Source organism: Toxotes jaculatrix, chromosome 4 (assembly GCF_017976425.1).
Source record: "Toxotes jaculatrix isolate fToxJac2 chromosome 4, fToxJac2.pri, whole genome shotgun sequence".
NCBI lineage: Eukaryota > Metazoa > Chordata > Actinopteri > Toxotidae > Toxotes > Toxotes jaculatrix.
The window spans coordinates 22330177-22353678 of record NC_054397.1 but is presented as its reverse complement, the minus strand read 5'-3'; the positions used below and the strand labels follow the sequence as shown (position 1 = coordinate 22353678).

The window sequence follows — 23502 nt, the reverse complement described above, 5'->3', positions numbered from 1 at the left end:
CACAGATCCAGATCTGTCTTACCCTCACTGCAGAGCAAGCCATCTTGCAAGTGACAGAGGATTCGTCTTTGAGTGTCTTCTGCAGCAAAGGCACCAAGTCCACCAGGGACAGAGGGTTGCCTGGACAGAAAAGGTGAGAGGAGTACTATTAAATACAATCCAGGCTTTCAGCATGTTACTACCAAGACAAATACACCTTTGTAAATACCCCAAACACACACACACACACACACACACTAACCTGTTGCACTCTGCACACTGGCCAGCCAGCTGTGTATGTTGTAACGTGTTTTGGTGAGTGCAGCGTGTAGGATGGCTCCACAGAGGATGGCTGTTGCCCCTCTGATCTGGGGGTCTCCATGGTCAATGAGACCCAGCACATCACTGACATACTGCTGCTCTGCAAGGGGACAGACAAAAGTATTTTGGAGGGGGGCCAGTCAAAGACAATGCTAAATATACAAATTCTGTTGCCAATTAATACTTCCACTGCAACAGTCAAAAAAATACATTATAAGTCTTTGCCATAATAGACAGCACAGCACAGGTGTAGGAAAAAGATGAATGACGGCTAAACTCCATTCAGCTGATTCAGTTTCAGGGTCCCAGTATTGTGTGTGTGCTGACTCACAGTCACACAGTCATTACTAACTGGGACACTTGAACTCAACAGACCCATTGTTAGAGTTATTAGCAATACCTAAGCTTTTCCAACGATGACAAGTCAAAAGTCTGCTGTGAATTAGGCTTATTGTGTTCCACTAAAACACTGGAAACTACTACTTATGCAAGACGAACAAAAACAGCTAGCTATCGCAAAACACAAAGACATCCATATTTACAATAAGCATTAGAAAGCAAACAATGCTGTGTTTAAAAAAAGTAAGTTTTACCTGAATTAATTCACAAGCATCAAAAACACTGCCATTTGCTGAAAACCAAATTGGAACCACAGTTTTTTGCTCATACTGGAGACTGAGTCCAGATCTTTTGCACTCACAGCTACATTCAATCGCAGACTTCAAATTTTAGTATAGATACAGACATACAGCTGATCAGGGAAGATTTTGCCAATATCATGGGGCACACGCCTACAATAACCACACCGTGTGAGATCTTAAATAGCAGTGGTCCACCCACACAGCGGCTTTCACTTACTGCCTGACTGACTTTGTTTCCTGTACGGCTCCACCCATCTTCACCTCGTGTATCTAATCAACTAATGAGTGAGAACACCTTAATGCAGAGGTGTCAAACCTGCAGGTTTTTGTTCCAACCAAGCAGCAGCACACCAGACTTGACTCATTTAATCAACTGATCTCAGTCTTCAGACAGTTGATTGGTCAAACTGTGTGTTCTTGATTGGTTGGAACCAAAACCTGCAGGCACACAGCCCTTTGTGGAACAGGTTTGACACCTATGCCCTAATGGATGTGCAGGGCCTCAAACTACTTAGGTTTTCACCCTGAAATCTTTGATTTTGCTGTGATAAACTCTAGTAAAAAAACAAAAAACAAACTGACTCACTGGGATGAGCTTAATTAAAATTATGTGACTTAATCGTGTGATGAGTATTATAATTTGAACTCTATCTTTTTACTATCCTGTTCAGGTCTCACACATCATCTAAACAGGACTGTCTTTTGTTCCACCTACCTTCTGCTGGAACGCCGTCCAGCGGCTCCAGGTAGAGGGAATTAAAGAAGGCTTCAGGATGCAGCGCTGCTGCTGCCCCAACACAGCTGACCGCCAGGGCCTTCACACTCACTCGCACCTCCTTGTCAGGGATCAGACCTTGAGAGAGACAAAGAAATTAGTAAAAAAACCAAGCGGTTGCACTTATGAACTTGTAAGTTCAAGCTTATTTATTCATATAGCTTTGATCACAAGCACATCTCAAATGACTTAATGGCGATGTAGTATGAGTAGTAAACTGGTGTTACTGAATATTAAAACAAAAAACTCAAACACTGGATCAGCATCACTCCCATGGGTAGACTTTTCTTTCCTCATTGTCCTTACTAACAAAACTTCTCACCAAACTTTTCATTATCCCCACCCTTAACCTTAAAATCTGTACTTGACGTATTTTGAGCAGCTTTCATAATCTCTCACCATTCTTTTGTCCTGTCAGCAGGAAGGAAGCAGCAAGAAGCCGTACACAGTGGACCAGTGGCTCCACCCCCTGGTCCGTGTAATGTCCTATAGGACCTTTTATCCGTGATGGCTAAGAACCAGGCAGAGGAGATACATAATTAAAAGCAAGAAAGTTTGTCATTTTGCTCCAATTACTTTAACTTCCACAGTGAAACACTGGCATGGAGTTTTTTTTGGTTGACTGTGTACTTACCTTGTTGTCAGGTTCGGGTTCGGCAGGTTCGTCCTTTGGTATGAAGCGGTCCACACTGCTGTCTGAACCCTGCCGGTTGTGACCTCGGCCTTCGAAGAGATGAGGCTTGCTCAGAGCTGCACACAAAAACAGAAACAATAACCACGATTAAGACTTTATGTCAATAAGCAGAGCCCATCCATGTGTATGTATCTGCATGCAAACATACCCAGTGCCGACTGCAGGAAAGGTTCTGGTGGTTCTTCTTGGGAGGACGGTGCTGCTCCTTCATCTTCTTCATCCTGTAGTGTTCCGATCTGCATCCCAGAGTACTGACTCTCACTGCCGTCCAGCACCTTACGTACAGACACAAAACAAATATCTCCAGAAGGGAACTAAACTTCACTTCACAAACACACCAAAGGCAAAAAAACCCATCTGTCTCAGTTTGAAATGCAACTGCATGCAAAGGACACCTGCAGAGTTTTGAGTCACTGAGTTAGATTTGCTGGGTTGAAGACAAAGACACAGCACAACAAATAACTAAAACCGCATGTCAAACAAACAGCTGTTCCCCTTCTAAAACTCTACTCAATCATGCTTGGGTCCAACGCAATTTACAGCAAATCAACTGCATACAGGAAAAGGAAAAAGCACAGGCTTCAGAACTCTTCGATTGTGGCTGACACAATCCGCCAGAGGAAGAGCAAGCTTTTGATCCAAATTATTTGACTCTGAAATTTATTTCCCCTAGATTAAGCAAGTATTGTTTTTACTTTTTTTTTATTATTAAGATGAAGCACACATGGTTTTTAGAACATCTGCTTGGCCTTTTACAGAAAACTAGTCTGGCGACAAGACTTCATCCTGAAAAGATGTATCTATGAACTACTCTTGAAGAATTTGAAATATAAATATGTATTTTTTTCTTTTATCCAGGTTTGGCTTCCGCTGGAACAAAAGCCCGTCACAGCCTCTTGAAAGGGTAGAGGGAAAACAATTAAGGAAAAGTTGGCCTTCATGCTTCTGTTTTTAGAATTTCATGGCAAGCCAGTTACATGGGATTTCAGGGTTGCTCGTTTTTACAAAGGTCTTTCAAAAGCATCTCATCTCTGGGAGGGAAATCACTGGGAAGAAGGAAAACGGGGGCATCATGTATTGTCAAATATAGTACAGAGGGGTAAAGTAGCAATGAACAGGGCAACTTCTGTGCATGGGTTGAGATGTACAAGCGAACGAAAGGAGAAAGAATGGGGAAAGCCAAAAGTTTCCAGACAAGCAAGCCCATCCCACTCGTTTTCACAGTGTCCAATTGGCTGACCTTGTCACTAGTGCTAGAGGAGGAGGTGGCATAAAAGGAAGAAGAGGAGGAGAAAGAGAAAGAAGAAGACGAAGAGGAAGCAGTGTAGATAGAGGAGTCGCTGTCTGTGGCATCGGGACCCTCAGTGGAAGTTGGCGAGGGTGGGGACGGCTCAATCACCCGTGGCAATGGAGTGCGCGACTGCGGCGGAGTGGGGAGAAGGATAAATGAGAGGGCGCAAGATCATAGAGGTAGAATTGTTAGAATGGACAATCTCACAACAAAATGTCTCCAGAGTGTAGCAGGTTGCAGGGCCTGCCTCTCCAAAACTCCGTGGATTTAATCTAGGGTGAGACATTGCATTTCGTCCAATGTCTTAAAAGGTAACATCTGAATTTTAATATTTTACTCCATTCAATACTAAAACCAAGTGCAACGTCAAAGTATCAACCACTTTCCAATGTGTTTAAGACTTTGTGCTACATCACACACCAAAGGCCATGTATTTAAAGAGTGACCTGTGATAATGAATGTAAAGGAGGAAAAACTGCAGGTAACACACCAAACTGAAGTTGATCTAATAATCACCAGCTGGACACAACTTTTACCAACAGTCTTCACTGACATGAGGTAAGTTTAAAGTTTGTATTGGCCACCACAACACTTAGCACCACCGCTAACTCATTTTGTTTTCCATACTGGGCTGCATGAAGTGAAGCCAGTGGCTATATGGAAAGTGAAATACCAGAAGGTTGGCAGTGAAGTATAACCATATTGTAGTTAACAAGTGAAAACCTGCCTAATAATATATAGTTATGTGGGAAAATTCCTCAATCAAGAACAGAGAGACTCTTAACTGGCTGCAAACATACATATGCAAACTGTGACATTATTTGCCAAAGGAAGGGAGGGGTTTTAAGTACTGACTCAAACTTCCCCAAACTTATGTACATGTCACAATTACTTTTTATTTCATGAACTTAAAAAATAGGAATAGGTTCATTTTTAATATCTGTTGGTGGCAGGGGTTTGCGTAGACCTGTAGCTGTTGTGGCAAAAAGAAGACTGAAATTTTTGTCCATTCTACAAATCCTATTTCTATGAAGTGTACTGTAGCAGCATTCATAAACCGGGTACTTGGTCATTACGGACTCCAAGCTCCAAGGTGAGAATAGCATTACATGTATATGAGTCTTTCAGTATGCAGAGAAGAACAATGTACTCTGTATTCTACATGCACACAAACACACGCACATACAAAACCAAGGTGCTGTATCTTCAAGCTCATGACCTGAAACGAATCAAATCTGACTTGCTTGCTCATACTGACCAGTTCTGCTACGTCTGAGGGAGTGACAGCTGAGTCCGGGCCCTCTGTGGTGGTTTGGGAAGAGTCGCTGGGTGGGAGTGAGCGATCGTTAGTGCCTAGCAGAGTCCCGCCCTCTCCTAAGGGCCCTCCCTCCGGCGTGGCATTTTCTGGCGTGGTGTAGTCAGCCGTCTCCGGAGTGATGTTAGCCCCACCACTGGAGCTCCGACTCAGCATTTCTTCCTCGTTGTCATTGGGTGACTCGGGAGTGTCTGATGCAGATGCCCCGCCTCCTCCACCACCCTGCTCTGAGGAGGCACTGAGGTCCACAGAGTCGCCAGGCTGCAGGGTATGCTGGGAAGAGCGTGGCTGCTCTGTGATAATATCAACCTGGGCTGCGGAGGAACTGTCTGCACCAACGACTGACGCTAGAAGGAAAGCAATATACAGACGTATACAAATAGTCAGTAACTGCCACTTGCAAACTGCCAACTGCCATGCACTCTGCCTCCAGGTTTATGCATCTCACCTGTGAAGGCACCAGTGGTCACCTCTGTCCTCTCAGGGTCATCCTCCAGCCCATCCTCCTCTCCTGAAAGAATTTTACCTGAAAACAATGGGTTTACTTTCAATAACAGACAAACAGCGTTAACATCAGCGTAAGAGAGGGGAAACCTGGGTGTGGGCAATTTACTTCAAACTGAGCACGTTCAACACAAAAACCAGCAACTGCCTCATATATCATTCGAATTTTGTTAGTGGACATTAAAATTCAAATATCATTTATCACAAATTTAGAGTTTAGAAATTAATCAACTGCTTTAAGTGATGCAGTCGAAGGTAAATTGGCCCAGGCCCTGACTGGAGTAAGTAATAAGAGGGAAGAGGTGAGCAGAGGAGATAAGTAGACTAGTCACCTCTCTGTTTCCTGAGAAGGAGTGGACTGCAGGAAGACCCTCCCCCCGCTGCACATGGCAGGAAAACAGGAAGTAGAAACACAGGGTGAGGAAGAGAAAAGCAGCAAAAGCTCAGAAAAACTCACAGGAAACAGAAACAATTAGTTACAGACGACAGAGAACGAGCTAGCAAGCAAAGAAAAAGGCCACAAACACAGACCAAAGCAGAAACTAGAGAAGAGCACCAACACAGTTTGGTGAACTCATGTCCCGGCAAAATCAGTAAGGGTTAATGAATTACAAGTTGCCTGAAGCAAATACATTAACATCACAATTTCCATGTGATTGCAGTATGTAAACTACTGCGGGGCCCGCATTACATTGTACAGTACGGAAAACAAAATTCACGAACAGCTGATCAATGTCCTTACCAATGAGCTCGAGGATGCTGCCGGAGCGTGCGCGGCTCTCTGCATCCTGGCGAAACACGGTGGCATTCGCAATGCTGCCAGCGGTGATGAGCATGTGCAGAAGCTCTGGCGGGGGCGTCCTGAACACTTGCTGCAGGAGCTCCAGAGCAGCTGTGACCACATTGTGATCCCAGTGCTGCGTGTAGTGTAGGGTCAGCTCGTACACCTTGAGACACACACAGAAAAGTGAGTGAAAACTTTGTAATACAGTATTTCCTCAAACAGTGACCAAGGCCTTTATATATCTTAACTGCAGAAGGTATCAGCCTTTTATTTGAAGAAGGCTTGTAATAGAGGCAGGCTTTTATTTCTAATTCCCTCTGTTTGGTAAGTTTACTTTTTTAGTAGAAATTTTTATCCACTCCCATTTGCCTTTTTGAAGTTAATGGGTTTTGCTGCTGTTAGTAAAAACTCTACCTGTAGCAGCTGTTCAGGTGTTGGCTGAACGTCAGCCTCCTTCCTCATGACTCCAAAGCTTCCTTTGAGGCTGGTGGTGTTGACTTGCTGCTGCAGCAGAGGCATCAGGTAGCGAAGAGTTAACAGCACCCCCAGAATTAGGTGGCTCGGGTGCTCCTCATCCACTGGAACCAGCAGTCCTGGAAAAAGACAGAAGGTCAGGGCGTGTTTTTCTTAGTCCAGATTCTGTCATTCTGTCACCTGTGTACTGTAATTAAAAACAGAACAGTTTGGTACCAAACTGAAACAGATGAATTAAGCTTAATCATAAAGTGAACAGATGAAAGGCAAGAAACTGTGTCCAGCATCTGTGTGTGAGTGTGGGCCTTTGTGCATCTTACCCAGCAGCACATTAAGGAGCCAGGTGTAGAAGTAGCTGGTGCGTCTGGAGTGTTGGCACACGCTGACAGCCGAACTTGCTGCCGTCCGTCTGATGGTTGGGGAGCTGGACTTCAGGTTGGCCACAAAAGACTTCAGCAGCACCTGGGACAAATGTGGTTAGACCACAATGAAAACACACTCTCAGGATGCACAGACATGCATATCTCCTCATCTAAGTGGTGTCCACTTTTTCAACTTCCTTCTGTCTTGGCATTGTTTGGTGGGGGTGTTATAGCCTGTATTTTGTCTTTTGGCAGTAATTATTTTATTGTATTTGTTTAATTGGAAGGCAACAGTCCTTCAAAGCTGAATGTTTCTACAGAGCAGACATGAGGAATATACACTCTTGAAGTCAGAAAGCCTTTGGAAGTTGCAAGTATAAAAATGGCTTTCAGATTAGTCAAGTGTGTGTTTGATAAGCTGAAGCAAGCAAGAATCAGACGAGGAAGCACCAATTTCCTCAAGACAAAACTTGTAGCAAAGTAATTATTTGAGCCCACATTTTTCCACGCCACAGTTTCCAGTGTTTCTACTTTGTGTGGATACCTTGATTTCACCATCATTGGCAAAGTGTCCCAAAGCTGCCATAATCTTGGGCATTGCTGCAGCCAGAGTCTCCTGCACCGTCTCCTCCTGCCGCTTGGTGATTCTGGTGAGGCACGGCAACAGGTTGACCAGGTAGGGTCTGCACCACAAGGTGGAGATGGAGGGAGGGGTAACAATATAAACAAAACAGAGATGAGTAAAGGGTATATAAAGCTGGGTTTAAATAGCACAGTAAGTTAACAATGTTAACTTAAATTTGCTGCCTTTTCAGTTTGGCATACTGTAATTTGATTATCATTGACAAGTGAATGAAGTTAAAATAAATAAATAAATAAATAAATAAATCCAGGCATTTGTGTGTGCATACCTGCATTTCTGTGGTCTGATGAGGTGGGCAAGCTCAGCAAACCTCCACAAAGCCGCCCTCAGACTCCGAGAGGCACCGTTCTACAAAGGCACACGGACACTCATTAACACCACCACAAGCTTTTTATCACCATTTCTACAATCTACAATAGTAATTATATATTGTATAATATATTGTATATTTCTACAATAGAATTACATCAATTACATAATTTTAACACTTCACATTAAACAAATGTCAAACCTTGGTCACAGTACAGCTGGATAAAAAAAATGAGTCACAACACAGAAACATATCTCATTACCTTTTTAATTTCTTTGTACAGCTCCAGCTGCAGTCTAGGCAGGTTGGAGTCCATCAGCGCCTGAAGATAAATATCAAGCATTCTGAGCAACATGGATGATTCAACAACAAAAAGCTTATTTAGAATTAAACAACAGAAATTATGGTTTGATGTAAATTCTATATTTTGTAAGTGTAGCATGTCCTCGGTGGGTACTAACTAAAAATTTACTTTACTTAAAAATGTATTTCTGCTCACTTTGATGATTTTGTTCAGGCACTCGTCGGCTACCATTCGGACATCTGATTCACTGTCATCACTGCAGAGCAGGAACATCTCCATGGCGATGCCCAGCAGTTTCTGAAACTCCGGAGAAGTCCTGCATCCCGGGAACGTAGAGAACAAAAGTCAGGTAAACATCATTACACACATACATATTTAACTTTCAACAGACATTGTTTGTGTATGTTAACAACAGTGTTTTCAACTGTTTACAAATGAAACACTCAAATGAACATGCCCACACAAGTGACATTCTTCCATTCAGCTGTATTTCAGCCAAACGCCTTTCCCTCTCTCACACACATACACGTGACTCGCACATACACAGATTCATTTAGTAGTAATAGATTAGATTAGCTCGGGAGTAGCTAGGTAGTTCATCAGGCTTAATGCAATGGGATGAGTTTATAATGGAGAATTACTGTTGATTATGGTCATGACTGGTTCTGAACTGCCTGGAGACCAGCATCCCTGCTGAGAGTGAAGGAGTTACAGTGCCTAAAAACCCACAGGCACTGATGTGCACCAGCTTTACTCTTGCCAATAATACCTTCTAATACCTTTAATACTGATAGCTAAAGCTACATTTTGTACAATTTGTAAGGGCTCTTACATGTGTAGAAAACTTCAAGTTTCAACCTTTCCATATTTCTGTGACACTGCTCCGAAGGAGAGGATATTATTTTTTTAAAAAAAAGCTGTTCATACAGTTTAAAAGTGATACAAAAAACAGATTTAAGAGGGAAGAACATGAAGATGGGTAGAATATGACTGAATTACAGACAATGGCACCAACTGTTCAGTCTTGGCACTAAAAAAAGGTCACTTCACTGATATTCTGTAAATAGCTGCAATGGATAAAAACAGAGGTGGGAATATTTTGTCCCCTCACAATGGAACCAACTCAAACTTGCAATTATTAACTTACTCAGTCGTAAAATTTGATTGCGAAAAAAAGTTTTTGTTCAGGCCTACCTCAGAGACTGAGCCACAATGTTCTCACATATTGTCAGACAGTGGGTCACCCTGTCCTTCTTTGTGGTAGCCTGTTCCTTTTTTCTGTAAAAGAGGAAAAGATGGGGAGCATGAGGAGAAGGAAGAGAAAACAGTGAAAGAGAGAGAGAAGCAGAGAGAGAAAAGGATTGAGAGAACGACTGGGTTCAGAGACTGAGTCAGTGCCTTCATGAAAACAGGATCGTAATCAAATCTCTTGCTAATAGCCAAACAGCACAATGAATATCTGAATGTAAGAAGTTAGTGCAGAAATGTCCATTTCAAATGCCTTTAAGTGTCAAAAAATTTGGAAGTGGAAACTCAAAACACCACAATTTCAGACCCATTTCCTCTGCATCATAAAGAATATACAAAAGTGAAAGAGCAGCAGCAGCAGCATGAACCCTGTAAGATTCTGAGGAATGTTATGTTGGGAAAAGCAAGTTTAGTAAGATTACTGGGGGGACACAAAGAGACAGAGCATCAAAATTTATGGTTATGGAATCATTATATCATCTAACAGTATATGCATGCGTTTACACCAAACATTTGCCAGACATATATAATAATATACCTACATGACATACAAAAAACAGCAAAGAATGTAGAGTAGGAGGATCAGTGCCAGGTATAGATTTAAGGTAGCTGCTGCTTCACATTGTGCCATGTGCAAATGAGCAGCAATGTTATCAGTGGTTACATAATTGATCAAAAATAGTGACCTCCTTGTATAAACCTACTGAACACTACAGTCATCATACAAATACAACAATAAAAGTTGTTGACAACGACTTCTTAGAGATGTGCCAGGCCTGCCACTGTACTAATAACGTGATAATAACACATTGTATGCCAAATACAATTTTGTCTGATTTGATCATGACTTGCTGCACTGTCACACAGACAAAGGAATGATAATCTTATAAGAGCCCGACAGCTACAGCTTTGGCACCATAGCTGCTTTCCACTGACGACAGAAGCTCAATGCATGGTGGGTGAGACCTGGCTTTCCCCTAAGCTAAGTCCTTACTGACTCACCAAATTTAAACACATGGAGTTTAAAGATCTAACACTATCCTGGATAATGGCCTTCAGCTGAAGGGCCTTCGGCTGTTTCGTTGAACAGAGGTTGATAAAAATTTCATACAAGAAACATAACATATTCAATTTTTAAATATTTGTAACATTGGTGAAAATTCTCCAACTATAGTCTATTACCTAAATAACTTAGTCACACTAATCTCATCAGGGAAACATTATAGAGTGTCCTGCTGAGAACAGGTGAAAATTTTTAGGGACTAGCAGATGAGCATGAAGTGTCTGCTGGTGCTGTTCAAACACCAAAAGTACTGTAGTACTGTGGACTATCACAGCAATTCATAACACGACAGATCCACTTGACTAGACTGAGCTCAGTTATATATCTGAAAATATATATCTGAAAAGGTGATACTGTTATTACTGAAGGTGTCTGGCAAATAATGGTATGAAGCCCTTATCGCTACAGCCCCACTTGTTCTATGAACCAGGACGGGGTAAATGACGTCAGTCCAGAGGCATTAATATAGTAATTAATGCACCGCGTCATCGGCAAAATTAATTATAATACTTGATCTGATGACCCCTTTTGCAGGTGCGTGGGCATCAATAAGAGGACGCCCTCTACGTCGGCTATCATTCAATTAGTTTGACCCTACAAACCTGCCAAGCTAACACACAGTTACCGTGGATATGAAGGGGCGAAGCCTCATTAAGCATAGCTGCAATGTCTGGCAAGAAGCAGGTCTAAAATAGCAGAGAAGCTTAAATAACAGCTTAGACTTTGGTTGCTAGCTTGCATGTTAGCGTAACTAGCTTCAAGCTAGCATATTAAACATTGGATACCTGAGAGGAGCTAACGTTAGCTAGCGAGCTAAGCTATCTGTGTGGTCCAGCGGCTGTTAGCCCGATATATACTTACTGCCTCTGGACAAGCTCCTCGGCGGTTGGTGGTCCCTGTTGCTGCTGGAATGACTTCAGAGACTCAAAGGCCTTCATCAGTTTCTCCATGGTGGCCATTTTAGCAATCAACAGTAAGCAAGCTAGCTTGGCTAGCAAATATTTACTATAAGAGCTAACTAGCTAGCACGGGGGGACAACTTAACGCACGGAGAGAGCAAAGCGGTGCGTAGAGCGACGAGAGTGCTAACACTGCTCGCGACAACTACCACCACTTTCCGCTTTCTCTTCGTGCAAGAGGTCTCTTATTTTTTCACAATATAATTCCTAAATGAAGAAAACGTTGGTTGATTACAAGCCATCTTTGATGCAGCGTTGCGTTCCTCCAACAAATCACACCAGGAAGTGGAGTATGTGACAGCTTGACAGAGAGGGGAGGGGGCAGCCTCAGCGGCCAATCAGACTGCGTGTTTATGTTGAGTGACTTGACAAAGAACCAACGACTGACTGCGATTTTTTGTCTTTTGTTGTTATTGTTGCTGTCACGGGACCGCTAACATCCAGATTGTAAAAACAGATTTGTGGAACGCCAATATTGTAGCGATGGCTTTTAACACGGTGCCAAGGGAGATGAGTGGGAGGTGTGAGAGTGATGAGGCTACGAGAGCGTCCTCAGGATAAGTTAAGAGAGAATAATACGTGTATGGAAATCTAACTTGTGTCTCTCACATTCACATGTACATTTCTATTGTAGTTTATTAAACCCTCCATCTCTGATTCAGTTAGAGCGGCAGAGAACGAGTGGAGAAAAGACAGCCGTCCAACAGAAACAGAAAGAAATCTATAAATCTGTAATTAATTCCTATGTAATGGGTGAAGAAAGTACTGGTGGGAGTTTAATGAAGTTCTACCTGCATCAAATATACTCTATATTTGTATATACTATACTATAGCTTGGACCTGACATAGCAGAATTACACTATTTTATTTTTATTTTATTTATTTTATTTTTTTACCATTTTTGTCCTATCTGTGCCCATTTGCAACAAACAAAATAAAATATGACACAAATAAGTCAAGACACAGGTTTGTTTGTTTTTTTTATACAAATGGCAGTGTATTATTTCATAATTACAAATGTCAGATATGGTACAACAACCAGTGATACAACTTGTACAAGAATTAACAATGACTGCAGTGGTTGAACGACATGACTGTACAGATACAAAAAAAAAAAAAGGAAAAAAAAAAGAAAGAAAAATCAAGAAGTCCCAAGCCCAATTTGAATACCAATATTGCATTTGCCAGTCCTCCCTTCCTTGAAAATATCACATAACTAGACAGAAGAGTGTGAAACCCTGGAGAACTTCCAGACGTGTATCGGTGGTTATCCCAAAACTAGACTCAAGTGACATCAAGGAACTGAGGATCTCTCACTTTTAAACCTTGCTGGTGAGTATGAACCCTAGTTTTGGAGGGGGCTGACTCACCATCAGCGCCTTGCAGAAAGGCAGGAGAGAAGGAATGCTCACTATGTATTCAAACTGGGCCAACTCAGCTGGTCACCTTGCCATTTATAAAGTTGTCCTCAGATACCAGTGAGATATGTTGGCACTAGGAGGTCATCATTTACATATATAAGGAACCTGAAGTATTACAAACCAATACATGCTTGAGTAATAAAACATATGTATTTTTTTTAAAACAGGCATTAAAATGCACTTAGTGCGGACATTCAAAACTGTTGAGCTGTTTAAAGTTCCTTTATGTGAAGGAATTTCTCTCAGAACGGACGGAAGGATAAAGAGATTGAAAAAAGATGGGATGTCAGAAATTAACTCGGTAATTGGCACATATAATAAAGGCTGTCAGTCTTTCTTCAGTAAATTCGTCAGCTAACAAAACAAGTCTGATTTAGTTAAATGTTGCTTTTGGTATCACTGGCAAAAAAGTTAAAGACACTTCCTATATAATCATTGTCAAAACACACCTTAGTGCAATGAAACTGAACAGAACATCTTTACTGTTATATGGATGGTATAAGAGTAAAGTTACTCCGAACAATGACAGAGGCTTGGGTGGCAAACAGTTTTGTTTCCCTCTGTGAGTGAGTGAGTGTGTGTTAGAGCTTAGTTACATGTTAGAAATACATAATTTACAAGGTTTTTGAGGCTAAAGAGCTAAAAGGCTAAAATCTACATTGGCAAGAGAAATCAGCTCCAAAATGTGCCTGAGAGCAAAAAGAAAACAAAAAAAATTACAGAGACACTCAGAAACTCAAGTGACGAAAAAGCCAGCGACAGCTAGATGCACACATTCGATTCCTGATTTTGATAATGGAATATGCAACAGGGGACAACATTTCAGAAAAAGCCAACTCTCCAAAACAGTTATTTAGATGGGGAACTATATGCGTACCATTTTATATGTAAGCAGTCTTGAATGTTAGAAATTCAATTAAGTGACATTCAAACCCCTACACCATCTTTTTGTGGAAAAAATAGCATCATAATGAATTAATCGTTTAGATAACTGAATTCCTACTGCACAAGGGCATAGCTAATTTAATTAAATGCATTAGACCAAACAAAAGCTGCATTAGCATACAGTGTAATATACACGCACAAAGCTAACATGTCCAGATTGGATATTCACAGCATTAAAGACAGGTGGTGGGGAGTAAACAGCAACTGCCTCAAAAGCAAATTTCAAAAGCAAAATGGCTTCAAATGCCTCTGAAATGCCAGTGAGAACAAACAAATGGCGAACATAATGAATCCTGATTATAACATGTTTGGGAAATGTACAGAAAATGAATGTATTTGTTCATGATTGGTTAACTTTAAAGGAAACACTTCCTCTATGATAAATCAAAAATGCACAACAACTGTGGCTCTGCAAGTGGTTGAGTGTTCCTGTACACAGATGATGGTAACTCTGCAGGCAGGAGTTTAAACATTATTCCTCCCTTTCTGTGCACACACACGCGGACACACACACACACACATAAACACACAAGCAACTGTCTTATGTCTATGAGAGAGCAACATACAGGATTTCCGTGCAACTGTTAAAGGTGGGCGCTATTAAGATCAACAGACTTTATCACAAACACAGCTGAAGCCGCGTGATCTAACTGGAGGTCTACTAGCAGGATAAGTGGCCAACAGGCATCGTGCTATCTATGATCAACAGGCACAGGGGCCAAAGCAGGCTGTGTCTTCACTCAGTGCAGAGGTTAATAGCTGCTGACAACTGAATCAATGGAAGTTAGTTTGATGCAACAGCAATTTGTTATCTAGATGAAGCCACCGTCAGCTGCAGGTCAGATCTCTGATACAGTGCCATCATCGTCATCCTCATTATCATGTGTCTCTATGTTCCAAGTCATTCTCCAGTCAACCAGTTGTGGGCTTTCTGGCATACTGAAAATATGGGTAGCAAATTATGAAGAAATTTCAAGAGAAAGGATTTCTGCTCTGCACATAAAAGAGGTTCATTATAGGGAAAAGCCAAGTAGTACGATAATAGCAGAAAAAGTGAAGGAGTAAATATTTATCACCAAAGAATGTTCTGCCTGAGTGAATAATGTAACAGACATTTACTTTTTTTTTTTGGAGAGGTCCAGGAATGATAATTATCAGGCCGCATGTCACTGAAAATGGCCTCCATAATATTTCCTTTGTGTTTTAAGGATTCTTAACGTTGCACATGCTGACAAAAAGGTTGTCAGAAATAAATCCATGTCATCTCTGCTAGAATCAAGTTGGTACAGGTATCTATAAGACGGTTTACAACACATGCCATCCATTCTACTGCAAACCTGCCTAACTGGATTTAGGACATGGATTAGAGCTTGGGCTTCCAAACTAAAATCAAAGGGGCAGGTGGAGAGCTGGGAAACATATGGGGAGGTGTAAGCAGCATGGCATCAACACAGCAATGTTAGACTGGTTTCGTTTGGATCTCCACCCTTCATTCAGATCTACCTGAGCCTTGAGGGGTACAAGAGGCCAAAGGTTAGTTTAGGATGGGGTGGATCTGATGTGCGAACAACACGTCACATTGGCCAAATCAATGACAAACATACAGCACATATAAAAATAAAAAGGCCTTATGCTACATTGAGAAAAATAAAAAGACTACAGGTACTGTGCTTCTTAAAAAAAAAAAAAAAAAAACTCCCCAATACACATTATCCATACTCATTCCAAAAAAAGTAAAAAGGAAATAAAAATGTAATGTATGCATTCAAGTGGTACTTTTATGGCTTTTTGTACAATACAACCTTTAGTGAAAATATACATCTAGACATAAATTCAAGTACAAATGTACAAAATCTTTAAACTCATACTTTTTTCTTTAATTATAATACACTTTTAATACAGCTCATAAATACAGGTCAACATTCACTGAGTTCCTAAGATTTGCGCTCGGTTGGAGTTTGTGGTGAAGTTCAGCGGCGAAGGGGTGGGGTGGAGGGGCAGGTGGAGGGAGTGGTTTAAAGTCGCGAGGGCCCTTCAGTCTCGTCGTCACTGTAACCGCTCTTAAAACAGACCTGGGAAGAACCAAAAGTGAGGATACATGACTAAGATTAGCAGCTTTTAGCAGCTTTCAGCACTTCAACATCTCACATGTGCAAGAGGACGTCACATTCTCCAGAAAGGCCGACTGCGACTTAACCACGAGACAAGTACTTATGACGTTCCAGAGCTGGTGTCCAGCAATCAAACACACAACTGTGAGAAGATAACACAAGACTTGCAAAGGAAGCAGGGGAAAAGGTTTGGTAACAAATGGCAAAGTATGGTTAAATCTCTCCATAATCATGGTAATATGAAATTTTAAAAAACTAAAATTGCTTTGTAAATCTGTTTATCTTCTTAATCTGTTAATGTACTAACCCTTCTAAAATTGTGTTTGGTTTTCATAGATAAGACTTGATAATGCTGTATTTATGTCTTTACTATAAAGTTCAGTTTTTGTTTTGGGTTTTTCATGCATAGAGATTAGTGCCGGTCTTCCTCTCTGGGTGCATACTGGCCCACCAACCTCCACCAATAAGGGAGGGTGGACTGAATGTCACCTGACAGACAAAACACGGGGCTACATCTGTGAACGCATTCAATGCTGCTCATAAAGCTTATTGCTGTGAGTACACAGTAATTAGAGGTGACTCAGGTGAGCATAATGACATTTCTTCAACTCACAGCTCACCTTGGCAGCTGGACAGTAAGAGACAGATCAAATCAAACTGAAACTGTACAAATGTGGGGGACAAACATCAAGAATTTGAAAAGTGAGTCTCCCCCACGGAAATTACACCCTGAAATTCAAGGAAAGTAAAGAGCATCTTGAAGAGTCTTAGTAACAAAGGACCTGTTAGTTGAAGCTCCTGCAATCAATGAAGGGTGTTAGAAACATTTATCAACACAGTACCACCACAAATACTGGAAAGAATCTGCAAAGGGATGATGAGTAGACTGAAAATTTCAATTTCAGAAAAAGAGAAAAGGAGGCCTTATACTAACCAACAACAAGGAAACCACTATTTAACATTCAAATTTCACAGGGGTTCAGGAGTAATCTTTCACTGTTGAGTTTGGACAAGGCCTGGGGGGGCGGAGGAAAGAAGGAAGAGAGGAAGTACCTTAGCCCCCACCCCCTCGAACAGTTGCCGGAGCACTAGCACTTGCCTCTCTTCTGAACAGGCGGTAGAAGAAGCCTCTCTTTGGTGGAGGGTTAGGTCTGTTCATGTCCAGGTCCGGGCACAGAGTCCCGTCTGTCTCGTAGACGTTGATTTCTTTAAAGCACTCCATCTCAATCATCTGCAAAGCATGAGAGGTCAAGTTATCCAGCCTGATACTTTTCACTTAAGGAGTCTGATTCTACCAAAGACACGTGGGTTAGGAGTGGATGTTATTGGTTTATAACACAACGCTCTCTGCAGGAAGCCTTTTCAGTCTCGGTCTGATATGGACATGTAGGATTTAAATGAACACCTCCTCACTCTGTAATTTCTATTCAGTAACTTGACTCATTGATAGGCAACTCCATATTCATATGAATAACCGTTAACACCAATTTGTCCTTTAGTGTAACTCTTTAAGAAATGCATTCTACATTGATACAGGTATGCCTCTGTCGCCACCAGTGCTGTACTGCATTATATCTGCCTGTTGTGGGACTGAACGATGACGTCATCTCAGTGTCCTGAGTGTGCAGTACCTCGTTCTGCCACGGGATGGAGACACTGCCTGTGACAAACTTGTGGTAGAAGTCATCGTCTGTGGGGTCAAGGTTCACGCCTTTGACGGTGGAAAACTGCTCAATGTCCAGGACGTCTTTACAGTACACGGCCCGAGGCTGAGACAGAGAGGAAGACAAGAGAAAAGAGTCAAATTTGTTAGAGCAACTGTTGAAAGTGGAATTATTTTGGATTAAAAGGGAGAAATACTAAACCTGAAATACTGTAAATCATATAGACATTTGACTAACACGGAGAGCTTCACACGCCTGAGGATCTTTCTACCTTAGTGTGGCCCCGCTGACCTGAATAACCCAAAATAGAAACACAGATAACTATCTATTTTCAACTATTGATTTAACCTCAGGTCAGCCACTCTCCCTCACTCAGTCTATTTATAACACAAAAAAATAAAATGTAACGATTCTCTCTGTGAACAGCTTTGTTATCCCAGGCAAAAGTCTATGTGTGGAGCTCAAAATAAAAGCTTACAGTGATTTTGGTTAAACTACATTTATCCAGGTAAGGTAGTGCTTGTGTATTACACACTTGAGCTTCCCAGTATGACCACAGCCATCATTAAAAAGCTCCAGTGGAGATATTTGCGATGGCTGCCATAAAACAGGCTATATTGCTATAGAAAGCATGTTTTCCATTTTATAAGCCAGTTTTGGATTCTGTACGACAACACTGGAATCACACGGCTGCTTCTCACCACCCCCCTCTGGCTACCATGATAACCAGGCTTATACTGGAAGTGTTTGTTTACTTGTGACAATGGTATTTCCTGTATGCTGATTTGCAGCTCGCCGAGGTTTCAGGCTACAAGCTGTGAATCGAGCCTGTATGTACTGCGAGCGCCCTGAGTTTGTGAGTTTGTGTGTGTGTGTGTGTGCAGTTCTCACATCAGGGCTGAAGGGAGGGTCTAGCATGTTGGCCTCCAGCCGTTTGAAGTTGATGTTTCTGAAGATGGGGTGCTGCTTGACCTCTATGGCTCCACGACCCTGACAACCAAGACGCTCTTTGGGGTCCTTGGCCAGGAGCTGATGCACAGCAGGAGGAAGAGTGGAAAAAAAAAGAGTCTGAAACACTCTAATTCTCTAAAGATGTGTTTGTTAACCCAAATGACTCTGGCACATAAATTATATCTTAACATGTTTCAAATTTCTCATTAGGTAGAACATAAAACAAACCTCTATTTAAACCTTTTTCTCTATCAATAAATTGCACAGACATAAAGGAGAGGAGGGGGTTCCAGTGATGTTGGATAACTCCTGACAGTTTTATGACTAATCTCTCCCTTTCAGTGTATACAGAACACACACATGGATGTAGCCTGCGTGTAATCCTCTTGACTTTATGTATCTGACCCTACATAATCTAATAAAGCCCGATACAAATCCATACACTTAGGGGTTAATGCAATACCACCATGGATAGAATTAGAGAGTGTCTTTATGAGAGCTTCTGGATAATATTACCACCACACCACCTACAGTACAGCAGGCTTATGAAGTGGATGAGAGTTGTTTAGTGGTTCGGCTACAAGCAGACGCTCTCACTGACCCTTTTGCCACCCCAAAGCTGATGGCTTTCACAATCAACAAACGGGTGGCTTCTCACTTTTTTGACCACATCTCTCTGTTTCCCCTTTGTTTCTCTTGTCCTTGTGCAACTGTTGCCCAATTCACACCAGAGTTAAAAGCAGATTCTCACTCTCACTTTCTGCTCTTGACAACTCTGATCACTTGTCTATTTTGGGTTGCAGTAACCTCTATCATGGCAGAGCCCCCCCTCCAACATACTCTCTCTTTCCTTATTATCTTTCACCCATTTCTTTGCAGAAACCTTTCTTCTCCCTGCTGACCCCCCCCCCATCCTCTTCTCCCTGGGGAGCCTTTGAATCTGCTGAACCTCGGGTCAGAATGTTCCACCGCGTCACACAAATAAACGGCCCGTCCCCTCCTGCTCAGAGGCACAGCAGCTCAGTGGCTCCCTCTTGGAGCACAGAGTAGTGACACTGAACATGACAGAGGGGGTGAAAGAGAGATGAGCTAAGTTGGAGTAAACTTCTGATTTACTTAAAAGCTGCACTAATAAATAATATATATAACTCTGAAATGACTATGTATATTGTCAGTATAGTATATTATCACCCAAGGTGGCAGTTCCCTTCAGCTCTACGGAGCATTTTAGCCTCTTTCAGCTCACTGTTTTGGTTTTATGTCAAGAATTTACAAATCTACGGTTTAGGACGAGTCACATAGCTCCCATCAACCTTGTTTCCAGCAGCACCAGGAAGCTCCAATAAACCCACTGTACATTAAGTGCTCAGCCACAAAATAAATACATAAATAAATAAATCATACAGGTTGAAACAAAATTTGTTTAGGAATAGGGTGTATTTAAAAAAAACACCTTTCCTGGTTGATAGTTTCCTACTTGAGTGGAAGCACTATTTACACCAAAAAGAGAACTATGTACTGTTACAATAAATGTATAGTATGATTATACTGACCTGCCTCACCCAATACATACACTACTCACAACCCTGAACAGGATGAGGGGGTGTAGAAAAAAATGGATGGATGGCAGCTCTTGTACACCATAGTATAACAAAACTAACTGCACAAGAACCTGCATTTGAAAAATGTGTTTCAGTAAGTAAACTACTTGTGTGTAGACTTCTCAGAATACATCTGAAACAGGAAAGATCATGTTCATTGCAAATATCTAACTCATGACGACATGAACTTGGAATTTCATGCATACAGAACTGAAATCCTCACCAAGTGGACCAAGACTGTTTTTTTCCTCTATACACTCCACAGTTCAACAACCCCTCCACTCCAGCCACATCCCTCCGTGTCCTCATTTGCCTCTAGTCTCAAAGAATGTACTTCATGTGCTCTCCTCCTTTTGTCCTTTTTCCAGTCGTGTCCTAATCCCACAACCATCTGTCACCTTCATCTCTTCACTCTCACCTGTCTGCAGATGTCTTTTGCTTCCTCTGAGAACTTATCAGAGTATTCTTCCTGGTCCTCGCGCACTCGTCTGTCCACCTCCTCCCGCTTGACACGTTCCTTGCGCTTGCGGAAGGGCGACTGGCCCTGTATCATCTCAAAGATCAGGCAGCCCAGCCCCCACCAGTCGGGGCTGAAGGTGTAGCTCTCGTTCTGGATCACCTCGGGAGCTGAGGGAAGGATGAGGAGTAAGAAAATAAGAGATCATAAGCAGATTTAAGACTAAGAGTTAATAAATGTCATAAAAAGGGGTAGAAAGTTAAGTGTACAAAGGGAGCAAGGAATGGTTGAGGTGTCCTGAGGTAGAAAGGAGGAACAGTTCAGAAGGTTGTGTCCTATTTGAGTGACCAAAACTTTGTTTATAATGAAGTGACAATAAGTGTTGAGCCTTGTTTTGGACTTTTAGTCAAAGTGTTTTTCTTTTATTTCCAAATCTTACCCATGTATCCAACAGTCCCTACTCTCCCTCGTATCGTCTCTCCTTCAGGGATTTGAACAGCAAGGCCCAGGTCTGAAATTCGGATGTGTCCTAAACAAGAACCACAGATTAATTACCCAACTGTGATGGTGCTGAATGTTCATACTTTAATAATAATTTACTTTGTTACAGAGGAATTCCTCAAGTTAATTTCCTTTATGAGATACCAATAATAAATAGTGCAAAGGTCAAAGCAAAAGTGCCCTGACAATAGTCATGTTACACAAAAATGATTTTTCTTTTATGACAGAAGTGATAAAGACAGAGAATAAGAAGAGAGTTTTAGAGAGACGTGGAGGAGATTCCTCTATTTCAAGACAAGACCATGTTCTACAGGATAGATGATACAGGAGTATGACTCAGAGGAGAGAGCGTGATGTGAAGAACGTGAAGCGATGACTTTTCAGCCTGTGAAAGATGGGGAGACACTCTGCTGCTGTGCTTGTACACTATAAAGTGGACTACTTACAAACTGTTCATTTGTTTTGAACGTTGTGAGCGATGAGTTACATCAAACAAACAGTGGAAAACAAATAATACTCTTTAGCCAAGAAGTGTGCCCATATATTGGCCCACTCTGCTATGGATTGAACAATAATAAAGATTAAAAAAAAGAATTGGGACATACCACGATCATCCAAAAGGATGTTTTCAGGTTTCAAATCCCTGCCAAAAAAAAAACAAAGAACACATTAGGGAGTCATACCTCTGATATTGTGCATGTTTAAAAATAGAGCTTACATTTGAGAACAAGGATATAACGATAAAATCCTGGATAAATATTTGTATTCGTTATTAACTTGTCCTTTTGTTGACACTGCTTTGTCTTTTATTGCCTGTGTACTTTCTATTCTTGAGCTTCTACAGTCTTTCATGTGAATTAATGGTTGGCTTATCTGCACACATATCTTTATTTGCTTTATTTGATGTGTGTATTGTACTGAGCTATATTTCTACTTTCAGGAGTGTTACCACTGTCCCGACTGAGGATTTTAGACTCGTAAAGTCACTGTCTTTTGATTACACACTACTCAAAACTCATTCATATGTTAAGGCATTTTCGTTGCGGTTAATTTGCATGCCATGTTGTCATTTTACTTTATTTCAATCCCCTTTTAACTGTCTTATCTAACTTTTGTAAAAGTGCAAGACAGCAAATGTTTGTTATCTATTGTGTAGCTATGAAAACTGGGGCACTTAACTAATGCCAACCTTAACCACAATGCCAACGGTGAAGTTTACTGTAACACATGTGGAGATCAGTGAACACTGTGTGTTTATGTGACTATGTGGGCCTTGTGTATGTGGGTGCATGTGTCTTCTAAGAACCTCAGTGTTTATATTAGCATTAATTTGAGGCTCCATTGAGTGTGGCAGGTGCATTTACACCTCAGTGAAATCAGTATACCATTAATCCAGTCACACTTCATCATCCAGGGCTTTTGTATTTGCACTCGTCCCAGTAATACACAAGTGCAAACTCTCTTATTAACAACAGAGCTGGGACAAAGACTTGGACATAAGTTGGATTATGTTTTGTTTCAGAGCTCCTGCATTGGGATGGTCTGTCAAATTAGGTCTTTGGGATAAAGGGATATCATGCCAATGTACTACTGCACTTCCAGTAGACATAACCTGACTTTTAGTCCTTGTGTTGAGTAACGCTTCAAAAATCCTACATTTTCCAGGATGTAACTGGATAGCATCTTTTAATTTGACCCTCACTGCTTGGGAAAAACTTCTTTCAAACTCCACACCCATTTTTGTTTTTACAACACAGACTCTGTGTCAAAACTGTCAAGTCTCAAGCTTAACCTGAGATAACCCAGACCACATCACTGTCTCACCAGTTATTTTCTTCCTCTTCAGAAAGCTCCCACAGAGCCACAAAAGAATATACACAACTGTTTTCACGGACTGAGTAATACTCCTTGTGACAAATAAACTGAACTTCGTGTGTAAAATTGGTTGAGTGCCCCTTTTAAATGCCAGGACATTTAGCCAGTTGTAGGCAAATTCCCTTGTACAAAAACAAGCTTACATAATGTGGTTCTGGGACTGTAAACCTCACAACATTAGTCCTCAGAGACAGAGATCCCCAAAATACCCCAGAAAATTTTCCTAAAGCCTTGATGCTTAATGCTGTTTTGAGAGAGTAAAGATGGATCGCCTACAGCATCTCTCATGAAAAAGATGTTGTGTTTTTT

General features: G+C 41.4%; 2 protein-coding genes across 9 annotated transcripts in view; both read right to left on the bottom strand.

Moving 5' to 3' along the window:
- Positions 1 to 11935, bottom strand: part of htt (huntingtin) — a 32190-nt gene extending 20255 nt beyond the window's left edge. For 4 of the 6 annotated variants that reach the window (XM_041035659.1, XM_041035664.1, XM_041035661.1 and 1 more), the window contains exons 1-18: positions 11570 to 11935; positions 9592 to 9675; positions 8593 to 8713; positions 8356 to 8415; positions 8052 to 8131; positions 7685 to 7823; positions 7099 to 7240; positions 6719 to 6897; positions 6263 to 6467; positions 5853 to 5900; positions 5465 to 5542; positions 4960 to 5363; positions 2559 to 2685; positions 2351 to 2466; positions 2116 to 2227; positions 1657 to 1794; positions 242 to 400; positions 23 to 120 (exon numbers count right to left, since the gene is read on the bottom strand). In XM_041035659.1, coding sequence (XP_040891593.1) covers positions 23 to 120; positions 242 to 400; positions 1657 to 1794; positions 2116 to 2227; positions 2351 to 2466; positions 2559 to 2685; positions 4960 to 5363; positions 5465 to 5542; positions 5853 to 5900; positions 6263 to 6467; positions 6719 to 6897; positions 7099 to 7240; positions 7685 to 7823; positions 8052 to 8131; positions 8356 to 8415; positions 8593 to 8713; positions 9592 to 9675; positions 11570 to 11667 — 2388 coding nt within the window. In that variant the 5' untranslated portion in view covers positions 11668 to 11935. The remainder of the gene's footprint in view (positions 1 to 22; positions 121 to 241; positions 401 to 1656; positions 1795 to 2115; positions 2228 to 2350; positions 2467 to 2558; positions 2686 to 4959; positions 5364 to 5464; positions 5543 to 5852; positions 5901 to 6262; positions 6468 to 6718; positions 6898 to 7098; positions 7241 to 7684; positions 7824 to 8051; positions 8132 to 8355; positions 8416 to 8592; positions 8714 to 9591; positions 9676 to 11569) is intronic. The other 2 variants (XM_041035662.1, XM_041035663.1) reach the window with 1 other exon arrangement.
- A 728-nt stretch (positions 11936 to 12663) lies between these two features.
- Positions 12664 to 23502, bottom strand: part of grk4 (G protein-coupled receptor kinase 4) — a 43086-nt gene continuing 32247 nt past the window's right edge. For 2 of the 3 annotated variants that reach the window (XM_041035672.1, XM_041035674.1), the window contains exons 10-16: positions 21924 to 21961; positions 21257 to 21346; positions 20779 to 20987; positions 18700 to 18837; positions 17776 to 17913; positions 17244 to 17375; positions 12664 to 16105 (exon numbers count right to left, since the gene is read on the bottom strand). In XM_041035672.1, coding sequence (XP_040891606.1) covers positions 16049 to 16105; positions 17244 to 17375; positions 17776 to 17913; positions 18700 to 18837; positions 20779 to 20987; positions 21257 to 21346; positions 21924 to 21961 — 802 coding nt within the window. In that variant the 3' untranslated portion in view covers positions 12664 to 16048. Of the gene's footprint in view, positions 16106 to 17197; positions 17376 to 17775; positions 17914 to 18699; positions 18838 to 20778; positions 20988 to 21256; positions 21347 to 21923; positions 21962 to 23502 lie in introns of all 3 variants that reach the window. The other variant, XM_041035673.1, reaches the window with a different exon arrangement.